The sequence below is a fragment of the Larus michahellis genome, chromosome 14, assembly GCF_964199755.1.
Source record: "Larus michahellis chromosome 14, bLarMic1.1, whole genome shotgun sequence".
Lineage (NCBI taxonomy): Eukaryota > Metazoa > Chordata > Aves > Charadriiformes > Laridae > Larus > Larus michahellis.
The window spans coordinates 4,425,595-4,446,747 of NC_133909.1; the positions used below are offsets into that span (position 1 = coordinate 4,425,595).

At 50.3% G+C, this 21,153-nt stretch overlaps 1 protein-coding gene across 1 annotated transcript; it reads right to left on the reverse strand.

Annotated features, from left to right (window-relative positions):
* Positions 1-15,657: 15,657 nt before the first annotated feature.
* On the reverse strand, positions 15,658-19,932 carry LOC141751390 (uncharacterized). Its single transcript, XM_074608038.1, has 8 exons — positions 19,836-19,932; positions 19,208-19,539; positions 18,723-18,808; positions 18,265-18,399; positions 18,136-18,196; positions 17,405-17,556; positions 17,103-17,201; positions 15,658-16,143 (listed from the first exon to the last, which is right to left on the reverse strand). The coding sequence occupies exons 1-8, from the start codon at positions 19,930-19,932 to the stop codon at positions 15,708-15,710; spliced, it is 1,398 nt and encodes a 465-aa protein (XP_074464139.1). The 3' UTR covers positions 15,658-15,707.
* Positions 19,933-21,153: the final 1,221 nt, after the last annotated feature.

Here is a 21,153-nt window from a genome sequence, read left to right on the forward strand (position 1 = left end):
AAACCATGGCCCCTTTTTCTGCTTACCCAGTGCCTGTGCTGAGTTAAGACTGTGTTTTAAAGTTATTCCACACTCCAGCAGGGATGATGTGGTCTTTCTCAGCAAAGGTTTGTATACAGCAAGCTGAAGCGTCTGTAAGAATGAGACGAGATGCCTATGAGAGATTGTTTCTTTTCTGTTATTGCTTCTTTCAACCTAGGCTAAGAAGCTGAAATACAAACAGAAAGCACAGAGCAAAGCATGAGCGGGTGGAGGAACAGAAGGAACACTGAAGCTCGTACAGCAAGCAGGTTAACGCATCTTTCTCCATGATCCTTTACCTCAGTGCACTGCTTAAAGGTACCTGGCTGCAAACTTCAGCTGATGTGTATGGCAAATGAGCACAGCAAGGCTGTCTTCTGTGGGTAAAGGGGGTAATGGAACTTGGCTGCTCATCGGGTGTCCCTTGTCAGCCTGTGCATCGGTGAGACAGCTCCCTGTGCTCTGCCACCACCGGCTTTTTCAACTTGTTTAAAAGCACATTTATTTCTTGGAAGCCTCTGAACATCAGATGGAACTAATTAAAACCAGGAGAGCTCAGGGGAGCTGGGAGGAAGAGGGAGACATGCAATTTGGTTTCCACTTCAAAGTGGTTTAGCAAAATAAAAGCACTCAGGCCCTCTAACGAAAGTGCATGCCCATAGGGAGGGGAGAGAAGGGGGCACTCAGTGCTCTCAAGTGCCCACTTTCCCCCCGCTTTTGCTCACCAAGCTCAAAGGAGCTGTGCTTGGATGCTGTGCCAGCTGATTAGTCTGGGCATCTGAGGTTAATTGCAGCAATTCCTCCTGTGCCCTCCTGTCAGTTTTGCAGAGCGGGTGGCACTGCACGGGGAGGAGGTGGCATCTGTGCTCGCAAGCGCCTTCAGACAAGACAGCAACCAGCGCTGAGGGGCTTCAGGGCGAGTGTGAGGAAACAGCTGCTGAGCTGCATGGCCGCTGCCACAGCCTGGCTGTTCCAGGGCAGAGGTCCTATGGGGCAGGCCTGTGCAGTCTCCCTTGTCCCAGCATGGAGGGAATCACCCTGCAGGCAACCCCAGCGCTCCACCGCAGCCTTCCACCACCCCTGTGGCACTGGGGACCCCACAAGTGTCCCCCCCATACCTCAGGGGTGCCAAGGCTCCCCGGGCCCTTGTTCCTGCACGGCCCCAGGGCCTCACAGCACCACCCACTGCCCAGCCCAACTCCTGCGCGACATGGCGTCCTGAGTCCCCCCATCCCCAAGATGCCTCAGGGGTGCCCTCACCCCACAGACACCCTGCCGCCAGGGCTGCCTGTGCTGAGGGGAGGCCGGCCCCAGGGTCAGGCCAGGCCCGGGGAGCCATGCAGCCCCAAACCCACCTGGTGGCCTGGCTTGGGGCCTCCCTGCTGCCCCGCCAGGGCCTCAGGTGTCCCCCACTGGGGCCTGGGGTGTCCCCTGCTGCTGGGGCTGGGCACTGGGCACGGCCCTCGACCCACCGGCCCCGCACCAGCCCCGGTGGCTTCCCTCACCCACTCGATGTTAAAACCTCTATGATTCTAACTCTGTAAATCATTTGGCTAAACAGTTCTTGACAAAACAACGGGATAGAAGGAATAAACGGACCTAAAACCAGGTACCAGAAACTTAAGTGGGCCAATCACCCAAGAAATTTGTCTATAACACATGAAACGTGCCCTTTAGGTGAACTTAACTAATTATAAAATGAAAACCACTCCTCTAGAAGTTAGGATATTCGTCTCCACTTGAAGACCCTCACCCACTGAGCCTGTGCAGTAAAATTAAGAGACACTGTATCTTTAATTGAAGACTAGGACATTTCACACCAATCAGCTCCAAGATAAGGAATTATAAGCAGGAGTAAAAAGTTGATAAACAATGAATATGTTAATTTACAGTGTATAAATGAATGACTGTTTCAATGCTGTGTGTGCTAGCTTTGCAGAAATACCCTCTAGCACCCATTTCTGCACAGAACTGCTAATAAAGAACTAATAGCTCGACTCTGTGTGTTATTGGCTCACACAATGGGTAAATGATCCCACGAGTTTTGGGACAACACACTCCCCAGCACTGCCCCCTGCATCTACTCCATTTGGGCCTTTTTTCATTCCTTTTTTTTTTTTTTTTTTTTTACAAAGCATTTTTCCCCTCTCCAAACCAACGTTTTAAACCCTGCATTAAAACAGGGTCTTGCACCACGCCGTGCTGGGCGGCAGCTGCGTGATCACCATCCACCACTGACAAGGACTAATGGTGCCTGCTGCCACCCCACGCCATGTCTGAGCTCCTTCCTCTCCCTCTCCCTTATTTATTCAGCCCTCATTTTCGCTGACAAGCATTCCGGCCTGGGTGACGGTTTATACAGCAGGAGCACTTGAACCCACACCTCATGTCGCACAGGTTGGCAGGGAGACAGGGCAGGTATTTGCCTGACACCCCCCCAGTTCAACCAGTGACCTGGGGTGACATGATGAATCCCACCACAGTCCCTCCAGCCAGCCCACGTCCTGTCCTCCTGCACCCCCTTTTGTTTGTTTTTCCCTCATTTTGCGTAGCTGGGGGAATGGAAGGGGAAGGAATCAATAAAAATTAATTCTGAAAATAAATAAGGAATGAATTGGCAGCTTGCAAGTGGCAATGGATAAAGTGCCCCATGATGGCCCCATGAAACATCTCTCCACACACCATTTATCACCAAGCCAGTATGTCTTAGCATCAAGCTTCATTTACTCAATATTAAAAGACATAAACCCGCCCTTGCAAATTTGGGAAGAAGAGTTTCAGCCACAATCAAGATTTTAATGCGCCTGATGCTAACATGCCTGTGCTGGGGTTTTTCTGTTGTTGGGGGTTTTGGGGGCTTTTGGCTGGGCTGAACGGTTAGGATGGGTCACTCGGGGGTTTAGTTAGGCTCCCTGGCACCTGACGTTAGCTGGCAAAACCTAAGGAGTTGTGGAGACCTGACCATCTCAGGCCTGGGAGACCAGGAGGGAGCAATTAGACTGGCTGCCGCATCCTCGTCAGCCTCAAGCTGCTGCAGCCCCCCTGGATGCACTTGCCCGCGGCTCGGGCTCGCTGTGGCTGTGCACTGCCAGCGCTGCCGTATGAAGGGAAGCTTTCTCCACCCCCTGCCTGCCACAGAGAGCTATTGTGAGCAACAAATTACAGCCCCGTCGGAGCCTCCTTGGCCGCAGCACAAGAAGGGAGGATGCTGGCCCTTGAGTAAAGCTGACTGGATTTTATTCAGTTGCTTTTCTTTTTAAAAAGTTTGTAATACACTGCCCAAGACATAGTGCAAGCTCTGTATGAGACATGAATAACATTCACTCATGTGACTGTTTGTACAACCGAGGGCATTACAGGTCAGGCTGAGAAGTGTTGTAAGAATGATGCAAGGCCCCCAGCCTAGGCAAGCAGGGAGCATGGCAAAGTAAGATAAAGAGGCATTCACCGGGCTGTGTGGGGTCCAACACACAGTAGCTGAAGGCCCAATAGGTCACCCTTTCAATGCACGTTCTTGGAGCTGCCCAAGGGAAACATGGCTCTTTTTGGGCTGCACAATATCAAACTCACCTTTGAGAGCCAGAGCGAGACCCCATCTGCCCAGTAGAGACAATGAGATAAGGAGAAGAAACCAAAAGAAATTGCGTGATACACATGGCAGGGGAAAACGCTAAACCTTCTGTCAAGCCGTAGCTAGCCATAGACCCGTCTTGTGCTTCATTGTATCCTCTCACATCTGCTGCCTCAATACGCACCTTCACAGCCTCCTTGCAGGGACCGGGCTCTGCTGCACCACGCCAGTCCATCTTCACAGCCTCCTGCTCGGCTCTCTAGGTCCTCAGCTGCTCATGGTCACCTCCTCGTTACCTCTTCCCCTGGCATCAAGCAGCCCAGGGAGAAAAGGCCACCGAAGACAGATACGAGATGGGTTTATTACAGCTTTCAACCAAGAGCCTACACCAGGTAGCAGTTCTTCTGCTTGTAACTCACAGTAAGCAGCGGAGCGAGAAGCAGCTTTTCCCTCCCTCCACTGAAGCACTTCAGTGCACGCATTTTGGAGGTAGCATTGTGGCAAATCAAAAGCCCAACAGCAATGCACGCAGCGCAGTGTAGGGGCTGGTTTCCCTTACTACTCATTCCCAAGAGCTACTGCTGCTGTTTGGCAATTGCACATACTCCCACTCTTGATTTTTTTCCCTCCCCAACCCAGTCCATCTGCCACCCCGCACACCCAGCCTGCCCCTCTACATCCAGCCCGCTGCTTCCCCTTCCCTCAGCATTTCTGCACGCAGCGGCGTTGTTCTGTAACCCAATCCACCCCAGCAAAAACAACTTGGCTTAGGGTAGTTCTTCTCCTTAATTTATGTAGGGTCAACCTCATAATTGTACCCCTCTTTTTATCCCTTCCTCCATATAAATCATGTAGGTGACATTTTAGCGGAACGCCAACAAATTGAGCATGATGTTCTTATCACCAGCTTAATAATTTAATTCAAAGGGGCTTTGCATCATTGCACACCAGGATCAAGAGGAAGTAAAATAAGGCCATCCGTGTACAGCAGAGCTCCTCCAAGCTGGGCCAGCATGTCACACAACCCTGCATTCCCGGGCTGTTTTTCTTTCATTAAAGTTTTATTTGGAGTCTGGGAAGAGCCAGCTGAGTGCCCCAGCAGAAGCAAAGGCTGTTCAGTCAAGAAATCGAGCTAGTGGGCTCTGCAGTGCTGGATGCTGATGAAATGTCTATGAAAGGCAAGAAAAAGGCATTTTTAAGCAATACCTGCAGCTCAGAAGAAGAGTAGCCCTTGCGCACAGGACCCAGGCTTTGCCCAGAACCTGGCCAGAGCTGTGCAGGTATCAAAGGTGATCAGCAGAGCAGGAGGGGGGAGTCAGATTGTGTCTGCAAGTCCCTGGGTCCTTCCTTCTCACACCAGGCAATACCCATCCAACCCAGAGCAATGCTTTACCTCCCGTTTGCAGGCACCTGGCCAACAGGAGGTCACCAAAAAAAAAAAAAAAACCCAGAAAAAAACACCACCACAAAAAATTGCAGGAGGTTTGTCTTCAGGAGGTGAAAACTGTCCATCTTTGATCTCAGGGTCTTCTCCCTGTGCTCAGCATTTGTGGTGAGAGACTGAGGAAAAAGAAGGAAGCTAAAACCAGGAGGAGTTTTGGAACGGAGACAAGCAGAGCCCCGTGTGAAGGCACACATGCAGCCACACGGTGCGGTCGTATCAGCACATCCCACCTCACGCGTGGCAGCATGCGTATCTGCAGATGTTTGCCCCCGGTACCAGACCCTACATGCCCCAGTCTGCCTCCCTGCCCGGGGTTTGTGCCAGCTCCCAGCCTGCCAGCAGAACCGTACCACTCGTTTCCATCCAAACAAGCCAGGCACAATCTATCACTGCTGGGGAAGAGGCAGGAGAGCAGCTCAGCAGCAGCAGAAAAGGCATGATAAAGAGATATGGCTCTCCCCAGCGTAGCTGCAGCTGGGAAAGGACAATATGTGTGTCTGTGCACGCTCCATGGGATGCATCCTGCTTTCCTTAGGCATTGTTGCTGGAGATGAAGTGACCCACAGATGGAGATGAGACAGGTTTGATTGATTACTTAGTGGGAGCAGGGCTATGAAAGTAGAAGCCCCACCAGCATGGCTGTCAGCAAAGCTGGATCTGCACATCTGCTGGGTAAAATGGTCTAATTAACAAAGATCATTTTTAAACAGCCCTCATAGCATCTAAAACACATCAAGAGCTGAAGGAAAGCAGCAAGCTGTCCAACTAACAGCCTTCACCAAACCCAGCCTGTGTTTGGGAGCTCCCGGCTCCCTCTCTATCCTCTACCTAACTGCAAGACATGGAGCCAAAGCCCTCCACCCTACAGCCCGGAGTCACTGGGGGGGTGTGATTTTCCAGCCTGCCCTGAAGGCACACATGCTCTGACATACCTTCATATCTCATACAGGAGCTAAGAGCAGGCAGGGAAGAGATCCTCTCTCAGGTCCAGGTATTCATAGTTGACATTTCATGAGCCAGACAGCCTCCTGGACAACAGCAGGTCAACCCACGGTGTGTGGGCCTGGAGAGCTGCTCAGCTGTGATCTGCAGACCACTGATGGTCCATGAACATCAGCTGGTCCACAAAACAAGTGCAGTTACAAAGCCACATACTTCCAGTTCTGTGCAATGGAAAGGGAGGATCTGCTCCTAGTGGTTTTCTGTGCCCAGGTAAAATGTTTGTAATTATAAAGAGTAAACCACGATTTAACAGAACAATGGAAACATATTTACCTAAGTGTTAAGTACTTTAGCACCCCATTTCCAACCCATTAATGGGGTTAGAAAGTAGATTTTTTTCTTTTTTTTTCTAAATCCTTTAAAAAGTTGAGAATTTCTGGGGTACTGCCTCGGGCAAAGATGTAGGTGAAAGAGGGGTAAGGATATGCCATAGAAAAAAAAATAACCAACAAAGAAATTCCTTCTTCCTGCTTTGGCATTTCCTACCTCTGACCTGGAGGGCTTGTGTTTCACAAAAACTTTGTCTATTGGTGTAAAGAAGACTTAACCTTTACTCCCAAAGTGCCGTTGTTGGTCATGTTAATGATTTCATCACCCAACTATTTCAGAACCATTTGTTCTAAAAGCTGTTTGAGGAATATAGTCAGGCCTCCATCAAAAGGAGAGCGTTAAACTGAATTTTTCAAAATGAAGAAAAGTTTCCATTGACTGGGTGTCCTGACCTGGAGATAGTTCTGCCTTTGCTTCCCTGCTGCCAGGTCAGGCAGCATCAGGCAATCACGTCCCCTCCCCACAGACATCTCTGCTGCAACCCCCAGGAGGTATTGCCCCACAGCAGGCCCCACACAGGCCCAGCTCCTCTGCCCAGACGTGCTGGGCTGGAGCTAGCTTGGGCATCCTCTGCCCACTCACCACACTGCAGTTTGATCAGCTGTAGACAGTTACTGTTCCACCTCTTTTTATTCTTTTTTTTTTTTTTTCTAATCATCTCAGCTGTGCATGTCTCCTACCACATGTTCCTGCATCTGCACAAAATGGTCCTGCTCCCAGCAAGTTCCTTCTGTACGTGCAAACTAAACCGAGCCAAGACACAGGCCTGAACGTGAACTTGCTATCTGTAGAATTTGATTGTTTACGGCGTTCCTGACCACAGGTTTTGACCCGTGCCAACCAGCACCCTCCCAAACTGTGCCTGGGCACGGAGCAGGGCAGAGCATGGGCCAGGAACTGTTCCCAGGCAGCAGTATGGGCACGGTTTTATTAGGAGCACAGACACAGCCAGCTGAGCCCCTGGGGTGGAAGAGTCCTAAAATCAGAGCGCTCACAGTCCACTGTGAATTTTGTATCTCTGGCGGCCCTCAGACAGGTTTTGCAATCGAGACTAAAAGGGGATGAAGGCCAGCACCTTCTTGGGTGGCTGCAGGAACTTGTTCTCAGCCTCTGAGCTCCTGCTGCTGCATTTGAGTCCTGCCAGTCCCCGGGTGTAACCACACACCTTGCCCATCTGGTCTTGCTGACATGTACCCATGTGCAAACTACATGGCAAGCGAGAGAGCGGCATGCATTACAAACGAGGTGAAAAAGAAACCAGAACCCACCACTGGATTCTTGTAGCCCTCTGCTAATTAGGTGAGACATGGTAAGACGAACCCCTGCTATCAGCCAAGCCAAGGGAATGTAAATATTTTCAGGTCTAGGTCACCAGATCCATTATTTACTGCTCTGCCATATGACTTAAGGTTTGACATAAGACTTGAGGGTTTTGGGAGTTTTGTTGTTGGTTGTTTTTTTTTTTCTTTTTGCGTTGAGCGTCCCTTGATTTCTTTCCAGTTAGGTAACTGCAAAAAGGGAGGGCTGCCTTCAATATCCCACACATGCAAAACAATGATGCTACTGTGAACTTTGCCCATTAATTCCAGTTTACTGGGTGACACAAGGTGTTGGGCGCTATGAGCCAGAAAGGAACACGAGGCAGTGCTCTCGGCCTCCTGTCCTGCAGCCGCCGGTGCCATGGCAGCCCTGTGTGGCCATGCATGGCGAGTTCTGCTCGCAGTGGGGGAGAAATACAACTGCAGCAGCAGGGACGTCTACTGCAAAACCAGGCAGCTCCCACCCAAAACTTGGCCACGGGAGCCACAAACTCTCAGTGTCTCTGTTTCGGCAGGAACCTTCAGTTTGCACATTTACACTGGACCCTGTCCACAGATTCCCATTCCCAATTCCTTTGCCAGAAAGTGGGAAAGGGAAATGTTTGGGTTTTTTTTTTATTTGAAGGGAATGTTTCCCATTCAAGGGGAAAAGCTGCATTCATCTACCCATATTGCGCAGCCTCCTGTCAGTCAGTATCCCTCTGCCGGGGTGATGTCTTTTCAAAGTTACTGATTAGATACAAGCATTTCAAAGGTTCATTTTCCCTCTGCCTGGTAATTTGGGTTTGCCCATTACATCCACCTTGGTGCAGGCATTTTCCATGGAGCAGCCTCCCCAGTTCCCCACTGCTGCCCATGGCTTCAGGCTTCCCCAAACTGCAAAGGAACTACGTATGGCTGAAGTCCTGCTCTCTGCTGTTCCCTCTGCTTGAGACCATCTCCAGGGATATAATGTAAATCATGTCTGGACCAGGAAGAAACAAGACAGTTCTAACTGGCATATTGCAGAGGTTGTCATGGTTTGGGCTGGAGTGGGCACATATCTGTAACCCAGGGTCTGCAGACTTCTAGCAGCTTTGTGCCATCATCCAGCTTGGCCTGGGATACTGTAGGTAAAGAAAAACAATGAAGGTTTCCCTCCTTTGGGCCAAGCTCTCAAAACACATCAACTGTTTTCCATTTGCACTGGCAATTTTTTTACTTTTCTTCCACAATGCAAAAATGTACATTTCAGTTTCTGACCGGGGAAGAGAAAAAGAAAAAAAAAAAAAAGAAAAAAAAAAAGGAAAGCAGACATTTCCTGTAGGACTTCCATTTCCAGAGATGTGGTTGGCCCTGGAAAAGAGCTTCAATTTAAATTTTCCCACTGGTGCTGCCCCTGACACACTCTGCTCCCCAGCTGCAGGAGCCAGAGGCTCCAGCTTGGCTCGGTGAGAGTGGATAGAGCTCTTCTGCCACCAGGGATAGGAAGGGAGGGAAGAAGGAGGCAGCAGCAGCCACGTGGAAGGGATGGAGTAGGAGACCAAAAAGGTCTTCTCTGAAACACCCTGTGAAACACCCTTGACGTTTTCCATGGGTAAGAATGGCAGATATTGTTTGGCTGCATTTGGTTTGTGTGGTTTCACAGCAGGAGTGGGGGTGCTGGGGTGCCCTGCCAGCGTCCCCATGCTCAGAGCAGCCCACATTGCTGGGGCTTTTGTGCTCAGAAAATACCCCAAATCTCCGAGGAAGATCCTCTCCAAATTCCCCTGCTGCTGGCAGCTCTCTACGGGTTCACTGGCTGAACAAGCAGGACTTGTTGCACCCCATCAATCTGCAAATCCAGATGGTGGTGTGCACTGTCGCCTGCTGCTGTCCTTGGCACACCAGGCGCATTTTAGGGTCATCTTAGCACTGTTCATACCAAACAACACAAGCACGCTGCTGAGATCACACTGGCTTCCCAGCAAAGCTCTTCTGATCTGGAGAAAAACTGACAGATGCCCTAAATTACACATGGTCCTTTGCAAACCCTCCGCGGGACCACGCAACCCACGGGCTCTGCACAGCTCTGCGCTGCTGCACCAGGATGGGCTGCCCTCGGCCACGGCTTCCCACTGGGTATCAAAGGGGTCACCCCAAACTGGAGACAGCTCAAAACAAGCTGCCACAAACACACAAAGCTGAGAGGGCACGGCAGGCAAAGGAGAAGAGATGGGGGAGTTTAATTTTATACAGTCTGTAAGAAAGCAGATTAAATAGGGAGTGTGATAATGCTATAAATACCTCCAGGGAAATACCATCAAAGGAGAAAGGGGGATTATTCAAATGATCTGGAAACGGTAAAACAAGGAGCGCTGGGGCCTGAAGCTACAAATGGAAATATTTCAGGCAAGGCATTAAGAAAAACTGTCTTAGAAGCGAGAGTGATTAGGTGCAGAAATTGGCTATTCCAGCAGCGAGTCAGGGCTTTATCAGAGGTATTTGAAGATGGCGTAAGCATGAGACGGGAGGAGATGTGGATGTGACCCACGTGAAGAAGAGGGGTCAGACCTAAAAAAGGCAGTTTGGAACCCCCTCACCCGGGATTCTCCCGTCTCCGATACCTCACCGTCAGCCCTGGCTGCATGGCCTCGGGGCAGAGCACCCGCTGCAAAGAGCTGCAGACACAAAGGCACCCACATGGACCAGGTCATCCCAAATGTACGCATTGGTGCATTCCCAGGCACTCACCTTCCTCTTTCCTTCCTATCTTCCAGCCTTTCTCCATTTATTTTTGCATTCATTTCCCTACCCTATGACCAAGGGAAACAAAGGCTGATGGAGCCATATGCTGACTTTTCTGATCCAGGATAAAATGCCATATAAAATATTCCAGCCAGTTCGCCACTGTGTAACTTGGCAGAGTAGCGTAAGTAGCTAATGAGTAAAGCTGAAGTTGGCTGTGTAATTAAAAGTGATATATTTTTATATATAAATGATGAGTTTTCCATCCCCAGAGCTGATAAATTTCTCAGGCTGAATTTCTCAAGCTAAGAGCCTTTTGTGGCCACTTTTTTTACACAGCACTATTTTTTTTTCTCTGTTCCCCTCCAAAAAAAATGACCCATTTTCCCATCTACTTAATGGGCTGTAAATACTTTTCTGCTAAGATGAAAAGTCCATTTGATTTGCATTAAATCTTCATCATTACGAGCTCTCGGCTGCAGCAAGGCCTGGATACTGACAATACCACATCTTTTTCTGGAAACCCCCCCTTAAAGATCCCAAGGGGGAAGGAAAAAAAAACAAAAAAGAAGTAGTCAAAGGGAGAAGGAGAACCCATGGCACTTCTTGGTACTGAGAAACAAATGCTGGCAAGGGGGTATTGCTAGTCCTGGGGTCTCCTTCAGAGCCTCAGTGTCTGGATTGCTGTCCTTTTGGCCCCTACATGGCATCCTAGGTAGTGGCATCTCCTTTGAGCAATATTCCACCCATATCAATCCCAGCTTAAGATCCCCTGAAAGACAAAAGAGGACAGAAGAAAGCTCATGGGCAGGTCTGGAGAGAGCAGTCCTGCCCAGCACCGAGGCTGTTGATCCGTCCTCGAACGCAGGAACGCGCCCACGGCCTCTTGAGCTGCCCTTTCAGCTTCATGCGCAGCTATCATCGCTTCCGCCTGGGATCCTGCTAGGGATTGACCTGCATCAGTGCTTAAAAGCTGCCCACTTTGCCTTTCTTCTCGGCAGATTACAGATGATTTAGTACGTTTTGCTGATTTTTGACAGTGATGAAGAGTAAGGCCTGGAGCCGGAGCACTCTCTGTGAAGCTGGCGCTGAGCTCAGCACATGGCTGCGCTCCAGCCAGAAACCCTGTTCCGACTGTCAGCTCTTCCCTTGCAGTTGTATTCAGATATTCTGTTCTTCTTTGCCTCTGCTCCTGCACAGGCAGGACATAAAGGCTCTACAACCTGTTAAATTATTGGCATACTGTAAACCAAGAGAGGCCACACTGCAGTTGTAAGTAACATGATCCCAATGAATAAGTAATCCATGTTATGAACAGGACCACAAGTGCTATTGCTTGATAAGGACAGTCTGTGATCACAGTACTGAGGAGCAGGCACAGGAGAAGACCAGCAGTGAAGCCTGACCTCCTGCAAACCAGAGCCCAGCGAGTTCCCTGACCCTTGTGCTGGAGAGGGCGATTCCACTGCTCCGCAGGGACCCACCAGCAGCAGCACCAGCTCTGGGGTCTCAGCACCTCAAAATCCATCACAAGGGTCCAAGAGGCTTCCACCCAGGACCTTTCAGGCTCAGTCTAGTGCTCAACAACAAAACAACATGAGAAGGGGGTGAGGTGGGCAGAGAAACCCTGTCCAGAAGCAGTTGATGCTTGCCCTGGACAGGGCTGACGGGTGAGTCCCTGGGCTGCCAGCACAGCATCCCCTCCCAGCCGTGGGCGCACGAATGCTCCCACCGAGGCTATTTGTTGTCTGGGCCATAAAAGACTTTCAATCAAGCTGGGACAGTAAATTCTAGTTTAAATTGAACAGCCCCATTTACTCACAATGAAGGCTGTTCACAACCGAAACCCTGTCTCGGACAAGTAGTGCTTCAGAGCACGGATTTGGCTTATAGCGTTTAATGCAGCTGTCTTCATAAAAGCTAATAAAATACAGTTGGATAATTAAAAGCTTTAATTAAAAATGCAAAGTCCAAATAGTTTCATATTAACAAGGAAACTTGTTTTGACATCTGAAATTGCTGCACTAGCTAAATTCCCATGTATTCTCTCCAGGCTATTTAGAGTTTGCTGCGTAGCTGGAAATGTCTCCTAACTCAGTCCAATCACCATGTGTTGCTGGGGACGTGCACCAAGAATTGATGCTGCTTGTTTTACAACTTCACTTTTAATTATCGCAGTCTGAGGCAGCAGTGGGCTTATTTGCATGCCAATGCCTGAACACAGCCTGGGGATGGAGCAGCTTGGCACTCCGGGGATAAAATATATAACTCCTGGGCATGGGCTGCCAAGCTGAAATGAGAGCTGAGCGGAGCCGCAGAGCCAGCTTTGGGTGGAGGTTTCTGCAGCTCTGTCCTTAGCCGTGGCACTGGGGTATGGGGCTATGCAGTGCCACCACTGTCACCTCCACCTGCGGTCGGGAGCACCCACCACACAGGTGCTGGGAAGTGGGATTTGGTGGGGCTGTGTTGAGGATGGAGGGGGAGCGGGACTGAACCTGGGTGCAGGAGTCGTTTTTGCAGCTGAACATGGGAGTTGGGTCGATGGCTAGTCCCACGTCTGCAACAGTGCAAGGTGAGCAAGTTTTGTGGCTGTTTCTTCTTGCTTTCCATGCCAGGGTGAATTGGAAGCACACCTCTCCTACATGAAATCTTATTTCCGGCAGGACAGGCGCAGGCATGGACGCAGCCAGGGATGTTCCAGGTGTGAGTGCAGTGTGCTGCCAGGAGAAAGGAAACTCCAGCCTGCAAAGACAGAAGCAAATCCCTGTCCCTGGGATTGCTGGAGGTTCACACATATCCTCATTTCAAAGCCCCCCAAGGCCACGCAGCCACTGCTTCAGCCACACTGTCCCCTTTGGACCCTCTAGAGCATCAGATCCTCTTCTGCCGGGGCTGATGCACGGGTGCGATTTACAGCCCCTTTGCTCTAGTTAGTGTCTTGGAGCAAAATACTCTTGTAAAGAGCACCGGTGAACTGGCAGTAAATCCATCAGTGCACCCTTAGGATTACAGATCCATAAGGCTTAAAACCAACAGGGACTGATTTAATTGTGTAATTTGGCATTTCTCATAACACAGAGCAAAGAGCCTCTCTAAGCACCAGCTGTTACATACCCATCACCAGAGCAACTTTCCTTTTAGCTACAACACATCCACTCATTTACTGGCCTTTGGCAGCGGAGAAGCCACCCTGGACCTGCTAAGGGGACCTGGTTGTTACTGCCCTCACTATGGAAATGAGCATCTCCCGTCCAGATGCCACTGTCCAGCTTCATCTCCGAGACACTGGGTCTTGTTGGACCATTTTATGAAACACTAACTCTTGACTTACTGAGTCATAAGAAAGCAGATTTCTTTTTCCATTTCACAAAATTTTTATAGAGGTTAAATGAGAGTAAACTTAAAACATTTGGATTTCAACAGCCAATGGCTGTGGTTTGGTGTTTTATTTGTCTTTTTCTCCCCAGGAAAACTTTAAAAAATTAAAATCTGGCTTCTGGCCAGCCCTTTGGTGAGCAGTAGAAGGACCACGTCTTCGTGCCTTTTCTTTTCCTCTACCCTACCTTACCACTTCCATTTTTGTTTTGTACAGAGAGCACAATGAACGTTTATCCATCCCAGCCGCAAGGCTGAAAGTACCTGGGGTAAAGGCAGAAACTTGGTACTAACGCCGCGCTTGGCCCAGTGCTGACCAAGCACCCCGATACCTGGATGCATCTCTCTGCTAGGTGACGGCTGGCAAATGATTTCTCCAACCCCTGCCTCAGTTTCCCCACCTGCAGAATGGAGCGATGATGGACTCGTCTCCTCTGCCAAGGGCTTTGTGAAAGCTTCTTTCTCTTTTTCTTCTGGCTCTGCTGACTTCTGGAGGGTGGAAACTTTCAGTTTCTCAGCAGTCCCTGCAGCTCGGCCCATCCTGCTGAAGAGCAACAACGCGTGCAGGGAATTTTCTGTGCTTCCCACCCATTTGTTCCCTGGCCCTGGGTGTGAGGGGGCTGGAAAGGTCACTTTGGGTCCCCGAGGGTCATTCTGCAGAGTGCACAGCTAAATTAGCCCACAATGGGACCCTCTTAGAGCCGTCCCCTCTGCTACCATTGGCCTCCGAAAGCAGTGGTGAAGCTGACAGGCGCCAAGGGTAAGGGGTGCGTGGGCAGGGTGCAGGGGTGCTGGGGCAGGTGGGACATCGCCCAACAGGAGAGCACCCCTCAGCCACCCACCTTTCACGTGGGACCTCTGGGGTCCCTGGGCAGTGAGCAAGGAGGACACAGCGGCAGGGCTGGGGGGTCGGGGGACAGGGAAGGGGAGACCGTGGGGGTGCCCCTGTCCTGTGGGTGCTGGGGGCTGCAGAGCCCCGTCCCTGCTACCGCCAGAGGAGGAGGGAGAGGAGGAGGGAGAGGAGGAGGGAGAGGAGGAGGGCGAGGAAGGCAGCGGCGCAGCAGCGGGCTGAGAGCACCCTCCTGCGGGATGCGGGCGGAGCTGCTGCTCCTCCACTCGGGAACGCGCTTTCCCTCCGGGCACGGAGCCTAATCACTGGCTCATCCTCCTGTTTTCACACGTGTGCAGCCTCTGCTGCTCCCTGCTCCCCACCAGCGCTTTCCACCCTCCTCCCAGTTACCTCTGGAGAAGGGCGGGAGGGGGGGGGGGTTGGCTGGTCCTGGGGGACACTGCATGGACTCTCCTGCTCAAAGCAATGCCTGCCACCAGCATCACTCACAGATCTTTGTTCTCAGTGCAGACCTGGGGGTGGGAGGACCAAGAGGGACCTTTCACTGCCCCAGTGCCACCCTGATCCTGAAGCCAGCTGAGAACTGAGCTACAGGCTGAGATCTTTTATCCAGGCGCAGGAGGGAAAATGGCAACGCAACCTTGGTCTGCCTGCCTTCTGTCTGCCTACATACGCTGTCTTGGTAAGACCAACATGTCAGGGCAGTGACACACCACCATCCTTGGCGGGGGAAAAAAAATAAAGAAAAGCCTTTAGCTCATACTAAACCGAATATGAATGGATATACTGCTGGGAACAATCTGCACTGACTCCTGAACAAGCAACTGCATGAACTCTCAAGCCCTGTCTACCACTAAAATACGGGATGCTCAGAACCATATTTGATTACAAGAGTCTTTATTGAAACATCTCTCTCTTCTTCATCCAGCTACCCGCAGCAATAGCATTGGCATCACACCATAACCTGAGCACTGGCCAATTCTTCTGACTCAGATGCTTTCAAGGGAGCAGCTCCCCAAAGGAAGGCAAGGAGGCTGGGGTCTTCTCAGCACCTTCCCCCAGTCACATTATCCTGGCAGTTTTCTTTCCTTAAAAGCCAAAAGTCGTGGTAGAGGGGCTCAACAAAATCATATCAAACTGGTGCATAAAGGTCGCCTCATCACAGGTGACCCTGTAAAAGGACAAGGTCCTGCTGGGGTAGTTTGGGTAGACCCCTATCCTACCAAAGACTTTGAGGGGCATCTCCACATCACTGGGCCATGCAGAAAACCCTTTCCCATTCCGCAGGGTGCTCCAGGAGAAGTTGTTCCTCAAGGTGCAGCTATTGCTTTCTGAACCTGCCTGGTCGATGCTTCTGTACGTCATGCCAAGGTAAATGTCAGCCCCAGATATCTCAACCTCAAAACAGCTAAAGTACAAACTCTTGTCAGACATCACCTGGTGTCTATGTCCAGTTCCTTCAGGATGATCTGGGTACAGCTGTTCCCATGGATCAGTGTTGGTCACTTTGTCATTGTTGCTGGCTCTGCATCACAGGCTGAAGGACACAGAAAAATAGAAAACAGTGGTTTTGAAACATAAGAGAAAATATTTTTACTGTGAAGGTGGCCAACCACTGGAAGAGGTTGCCCAGAGAGGTTTTGGAGTCTCCATCCTTGGAAATATTCAAACTCAACTGGACGTGGCCCTGGGCAGCCTGCCCCAGTTGACCCTTCTCTGAGCAGGGGGCTGGACTCAAAACCTCCAGGGGGCTCTGCCAGCCACAGCAATGCAGTGAAATGGTTTACAGGACCCATCCAGGGACATTCTCCATCCTGATTACCTAACATACGAGCTTTGTATTTAAAGTCTGCGCACAACCACAGCAGCGTTTTCTGTGACTGATGGAAGCTATAGTCATGCTAGGCTTCAGCCATGCACAATGGAAGTAATTAACAAGTGAAAAATCAAAGGCAAACTATGCAAGACACTCAAGAAAATTAATCTGAATTGATTTTTCAAGTGGATTAAGATAAGCCACATTAAACTTCTTTGTACTGTTTTTAGCAGAATTAAAATGACCATGACTCAGTTTAGTTCTTAAATGAATGAAAGTAAACTGAATTCCTTGTAAGAGTCTGCTACCAGGGAGTTTAATCCATAAACCTTTATTTAATTTGTATTTTCTTTCCTAAGTGTCCTTATGAGTCTAAGCCAGTCCCTGAGGCTCTCTCTGCTGTCAGTGGAAGGAGACAGACACCTCCAGAGCATCCTGCCCCACTGCTGAAGGAGGCGTGTGTCCGAGACAGGTGAGACGGATTTCACATCTCCAGAAATCTCCCCCTGAAAGGCAGGTCAGGATTAAAACCACCAAACCCAAGACTTTGTTTGGGGGGCAGAGATGTGAGGGTTGGGTGGTCCAATTGCAGGCACCATCATCTTGATCAAGCAGATCTCTTCAGCAATAAAAGGAAAGAAAGCAACGTTCGCTGCCCCACCACTAACCGTGGGCCGTGGTACTTGGGGCTCGCATGCCATGGGGACAGAGGCAATGGTCCCCAGCTGTGCAGGACCAGCTCCTGATGTTGTCCAGAGGATGAGGACCTGCCAGAGGTTTCACCCGAATGCAGAATTTTGTGAGCACATGCTCACAGTAGGGCCTGACTCCAGCTTCACGCTGGGCAACCCCCCATCAGCCTTTGGGACACAACCTGGGGCTGAGGGTGCTCTGCGCAGCACCCTGTGCTACCTCCAACCCACGACCACGTACAACGACAGGGGACAGAGACCAGAAAGGACTCCCTGACCCCGGGATCTGCAAGCAGTTCACGCAGAGCCGGACAAGAAGCGAGGGGCTGTGTGTCCCGCTGTGATCAGACACGCTCTCGTGCCGCCTAGAGGCATTCGAGCTGTTTTGCAGAGCTGCTTGACTGCCGTTTTTATGAGAAATGATTCCTGCCTGAAAACAGGAGAGAGGAGAGAACAGGTCAGCATCCCAAGTGCACTGCAGCACTGGTGCTTGAGCCCCCATCGCTGCTGACATTTGGGGTGCAAAGCGCTTTTCAAGATTGACCCCAGCTGGCACAAGCCCTTCTCGTCATCACTGCTGGCACCTGGCAGCTTTCCCTTTGCTGAGGGAACTGGGCTGATATGTATAAACTGGTGGGATTTATGAGGCTCGGCCACATTACCTTGTGTGGGTACAAACGCAGCCAGTTTATATATTGCTGCTCAGGAGATTTCTACAGGGGACTTAAAAGGAGCCGGGGTAGGGACACCGATAAGGCTCAGGCTTTCCACATACTAAATCATTATCAGCTGACTGCTACTGTTTATCATTTTAAAGAAAAACCAGGACAAAGCCAAAGGGGGGAGGCAGAAACCTCTGGTCTTTCTTGCCCTCTGCTCTAAGGTGATGTTGGAGTGAGACCCAGCATCCCTCCTGGTCTGGGGCATCCCTCCCCTCTCCCTTTGATCATCCCGCAACCTGCTAACGCCTCGTCACAACCTGCCACTAAAGCCAGGCAAGAAACAGTGCTGTCAACTCTGAAAACATCATGTAATCACCAGTGTTTTCCCATTCCTTGTCAACATGAAACCTGAAATTTTTCGCCAGAAGATAAAGCAGAGTTAGCTCCCGGCCTGACCCCAGTCTCAGGGGACTCACCAGGACGGTGAGTTGATGCATCTTGTCTCGAGCAAGATGAGCAGCGAGTTTGGTCTCTGTTGCTCACACTGCGAGTTCATGCCCTTTTTATCTGGCTGTTTCTCATTCTCTCCAGGTCTGACAAGAAAGTCCCTCCTGGATTTCAAACATGTTCTTGTGGGCAGTTTTATCAGGACCTCTGAAGAGTTCCAGTTTCAGCAAATCGAAAACATTCAAGAAGTTCCTGGCCTGCTGTGCTTGCTGTCACAGCAGCCAGTGTAACATTGCAAATCCAAAGCGATGATCTTATCACAGAGAGGGCGGTACAGTGGGCTCTAGCCTGCTTCACACGCAATTTTCTGAGCCTTTGCTTTTTCCACTTGATGATAGCACAGAGCTGTTTATAAGCAAGCACTTGCCCTCAGGTGCAGCTTTGCAAAAACAAGTACAAGCAGATATCAGTCTCCATGACCACCCACCTGATTCGAGACAGTTTGTTCTTCAGCCCGATGTAAACGCTGGGAAGAACATCCACCCCGGAGCTCTTCCTGACTTCACAGCACTCCTAGCCACAAAATAAACATAAGGATTCACCTGTTTCAGGCTGTGATACTGCACCTTGGAGGCATTTTGCAGGTGGGAAGGGCACGTTACGGTGGTCAGGGCAGGCACTGCTCTCCCGACTCCACGTCCCTCCAGCTACTGTAATGGGACACATCTGAAACTACCCTACTTTTAAGAAGAGACACTTGGTGTGAGCTGGCATCTTCTCCAGTTTGAGGTTATCCTCAATGAAGGCTCACTTGTGCTTTAAGTGGGTCTTTATCCTGTTCATAGCCACGCTCTCCTCCTCCAGAAAGGCCACTGCCTCCCGCTGGGCTGGCCCCACTGCCACCAGCAGCAGCCTAAACCCTCCCATGAGGCTTTCCACATCTGAGACAGACACCTATGGTGCAGACGTCACCTGTTGTACCGTCCTTCTTGTCGTCTCCTGCTGCCATTGGCCTCTCTCCACACCAGGGCACGTCTCCTGCAAACACTGGCACGTCCAATGCCTTTTCAGGAATGGAAAACTTACCAGCACGGAGGCAGCTGTGGCTGCAGTAGCTTTGAAACAAGGATCAAAAGTTTTATTAAACTTTCCATGCCCACACCGGCAATGACCACTTGTTTTGGAAGCAGAGCCCTCCTCCTCCCAAGGGGAGAAAGTAAATCCATAGAGAGAAAGGACAGAGTGTCGTTTTTCAAACCTCCCTCTTTCCCACTTACCTATCAAACTCGCTTTTAGGGTTACACCTAAAAATATTTACCCTTCGCTTACCCGGGCTGTTCACTCACGACCCAGTTTCTGGTTATAGAGTTAAGTGCTCTAACCCGTGGGTCGGCAGCGTGGTGTCCTCAGAGGGGCTGCATGAGAGCCTGGCGATGCTCCGGGCAGGCAAGGCAGGATGTCACCACCGCCACCTCCTCCTCCGCCGAGCAGCAGTCACAGTAAATCTCATCTTTTTTGCTCTCCTGAGCTCTGGCTGCATTCTCAGAGCTGTTCAAAACCAGCCTGCACAGGGCAAATCTGGGTGCACCATCCGCTTCACCTTCCCCACCGACGTTGTCCTCCAGGCCAGCGTTGTCCCCAGTGAAGGTGCTGCCCTCCAGCCCCAGGTTTGGGGGCAGTTCTCCTGGCACAAACATTTCCTAACCTCTCCCCAAAGCCTGGCAAGCGGTGCTGTAATCCTGGAGGCCAGGAAGGAAAAAGCAGAGCCACACCTGAGCTCCTCCAGCAATGCTGCGGCTTAACTCTGTCCTCGCCAGGGCAGGATGGCTCTGTGAGGAATCTCCCCGCTCGGCCCCATCTGCCCCCCCCAGGCCATCTCAGCCTTCCCAGTTCCACCTCCATCACTCTCTGTGTTTCTACTGGCAGCAGCTGCAGCGTTTTTCTCCTGTGTTAACCCCATACAGAAAGTAGGAAACATAAGATAGCTGAAAAGTACCAAAATAGGAAAACAATAACCGCCCTTCCCTGTTGCTTTTTGCTGACATGATGTTTGGCAAAAGTTCATTTTGGCAAAAGTTCAGTTTTCAAGCAGTTTTTAAGCAAAGTTCATTCCAGCTTTGCACAAAGTAATTTTACCAGTGTTAGTTTTCACCCGTTACCCAGAGCAGCGCTCGCGGATGGTCGAATGCCCTGATGTGCTCTTCCTCCAGCCAGCCCCGTGCCTGGGAACGGCCTCAGTCAGCAGAGTCTGAGGAAGAAGGTGAGATGTGGCTTAATAATTGCACTTAATGCTTTTTTTTTTTTAATTTTGTAAACCTGGGCTGAAAGCGAGAAGCGGATGGTTTCCACTGCAGAAATAAATGACGCCCCACTCAGAGGATGTTTCTCTGCATAAATTGTTGGGAACAAATCTCTCTCCTTTTTTTCAGAGCCAAGTCCTTCCGTCGCCCAGGGCGCCCCAACGAGATCCCACGCAGTGATGCTTTCTGTTTCCTATCCCATGCTCAAATCATCAACCCAGCCCAAGCAGGGACTTGCTGCCCAGCTGAATTTCTCCAGCAGTCATTTCTTCTCTCAGAAAGCCAAAGCCGAGCAAAACTGGTTCTTCTGCAAGCTCACGCAGCTAGGGAAGAGAGAAAAACATGCTGATAAGCATCTCTGATGGCTTTGGGATAAATTTATATCTGATCTTTTCCCTAAGACAAAGTATTTCAGTTATTTTCTCTCCTCGGCAATTGTACATTAAAATGAAAGTTAATGAGATGAGGATTAAACACCCTTAGGGTGGGGAAATAAACCTTGACTTCTGGCAAGATTTGAGAGGGTTTTTTTCACAAAATAAAGTCACGCAAACAGCCATGTAAATGGCTCAGCATGAAATTTCCCACAGCACTTTTTATGTTAAAGCAGATTTTACG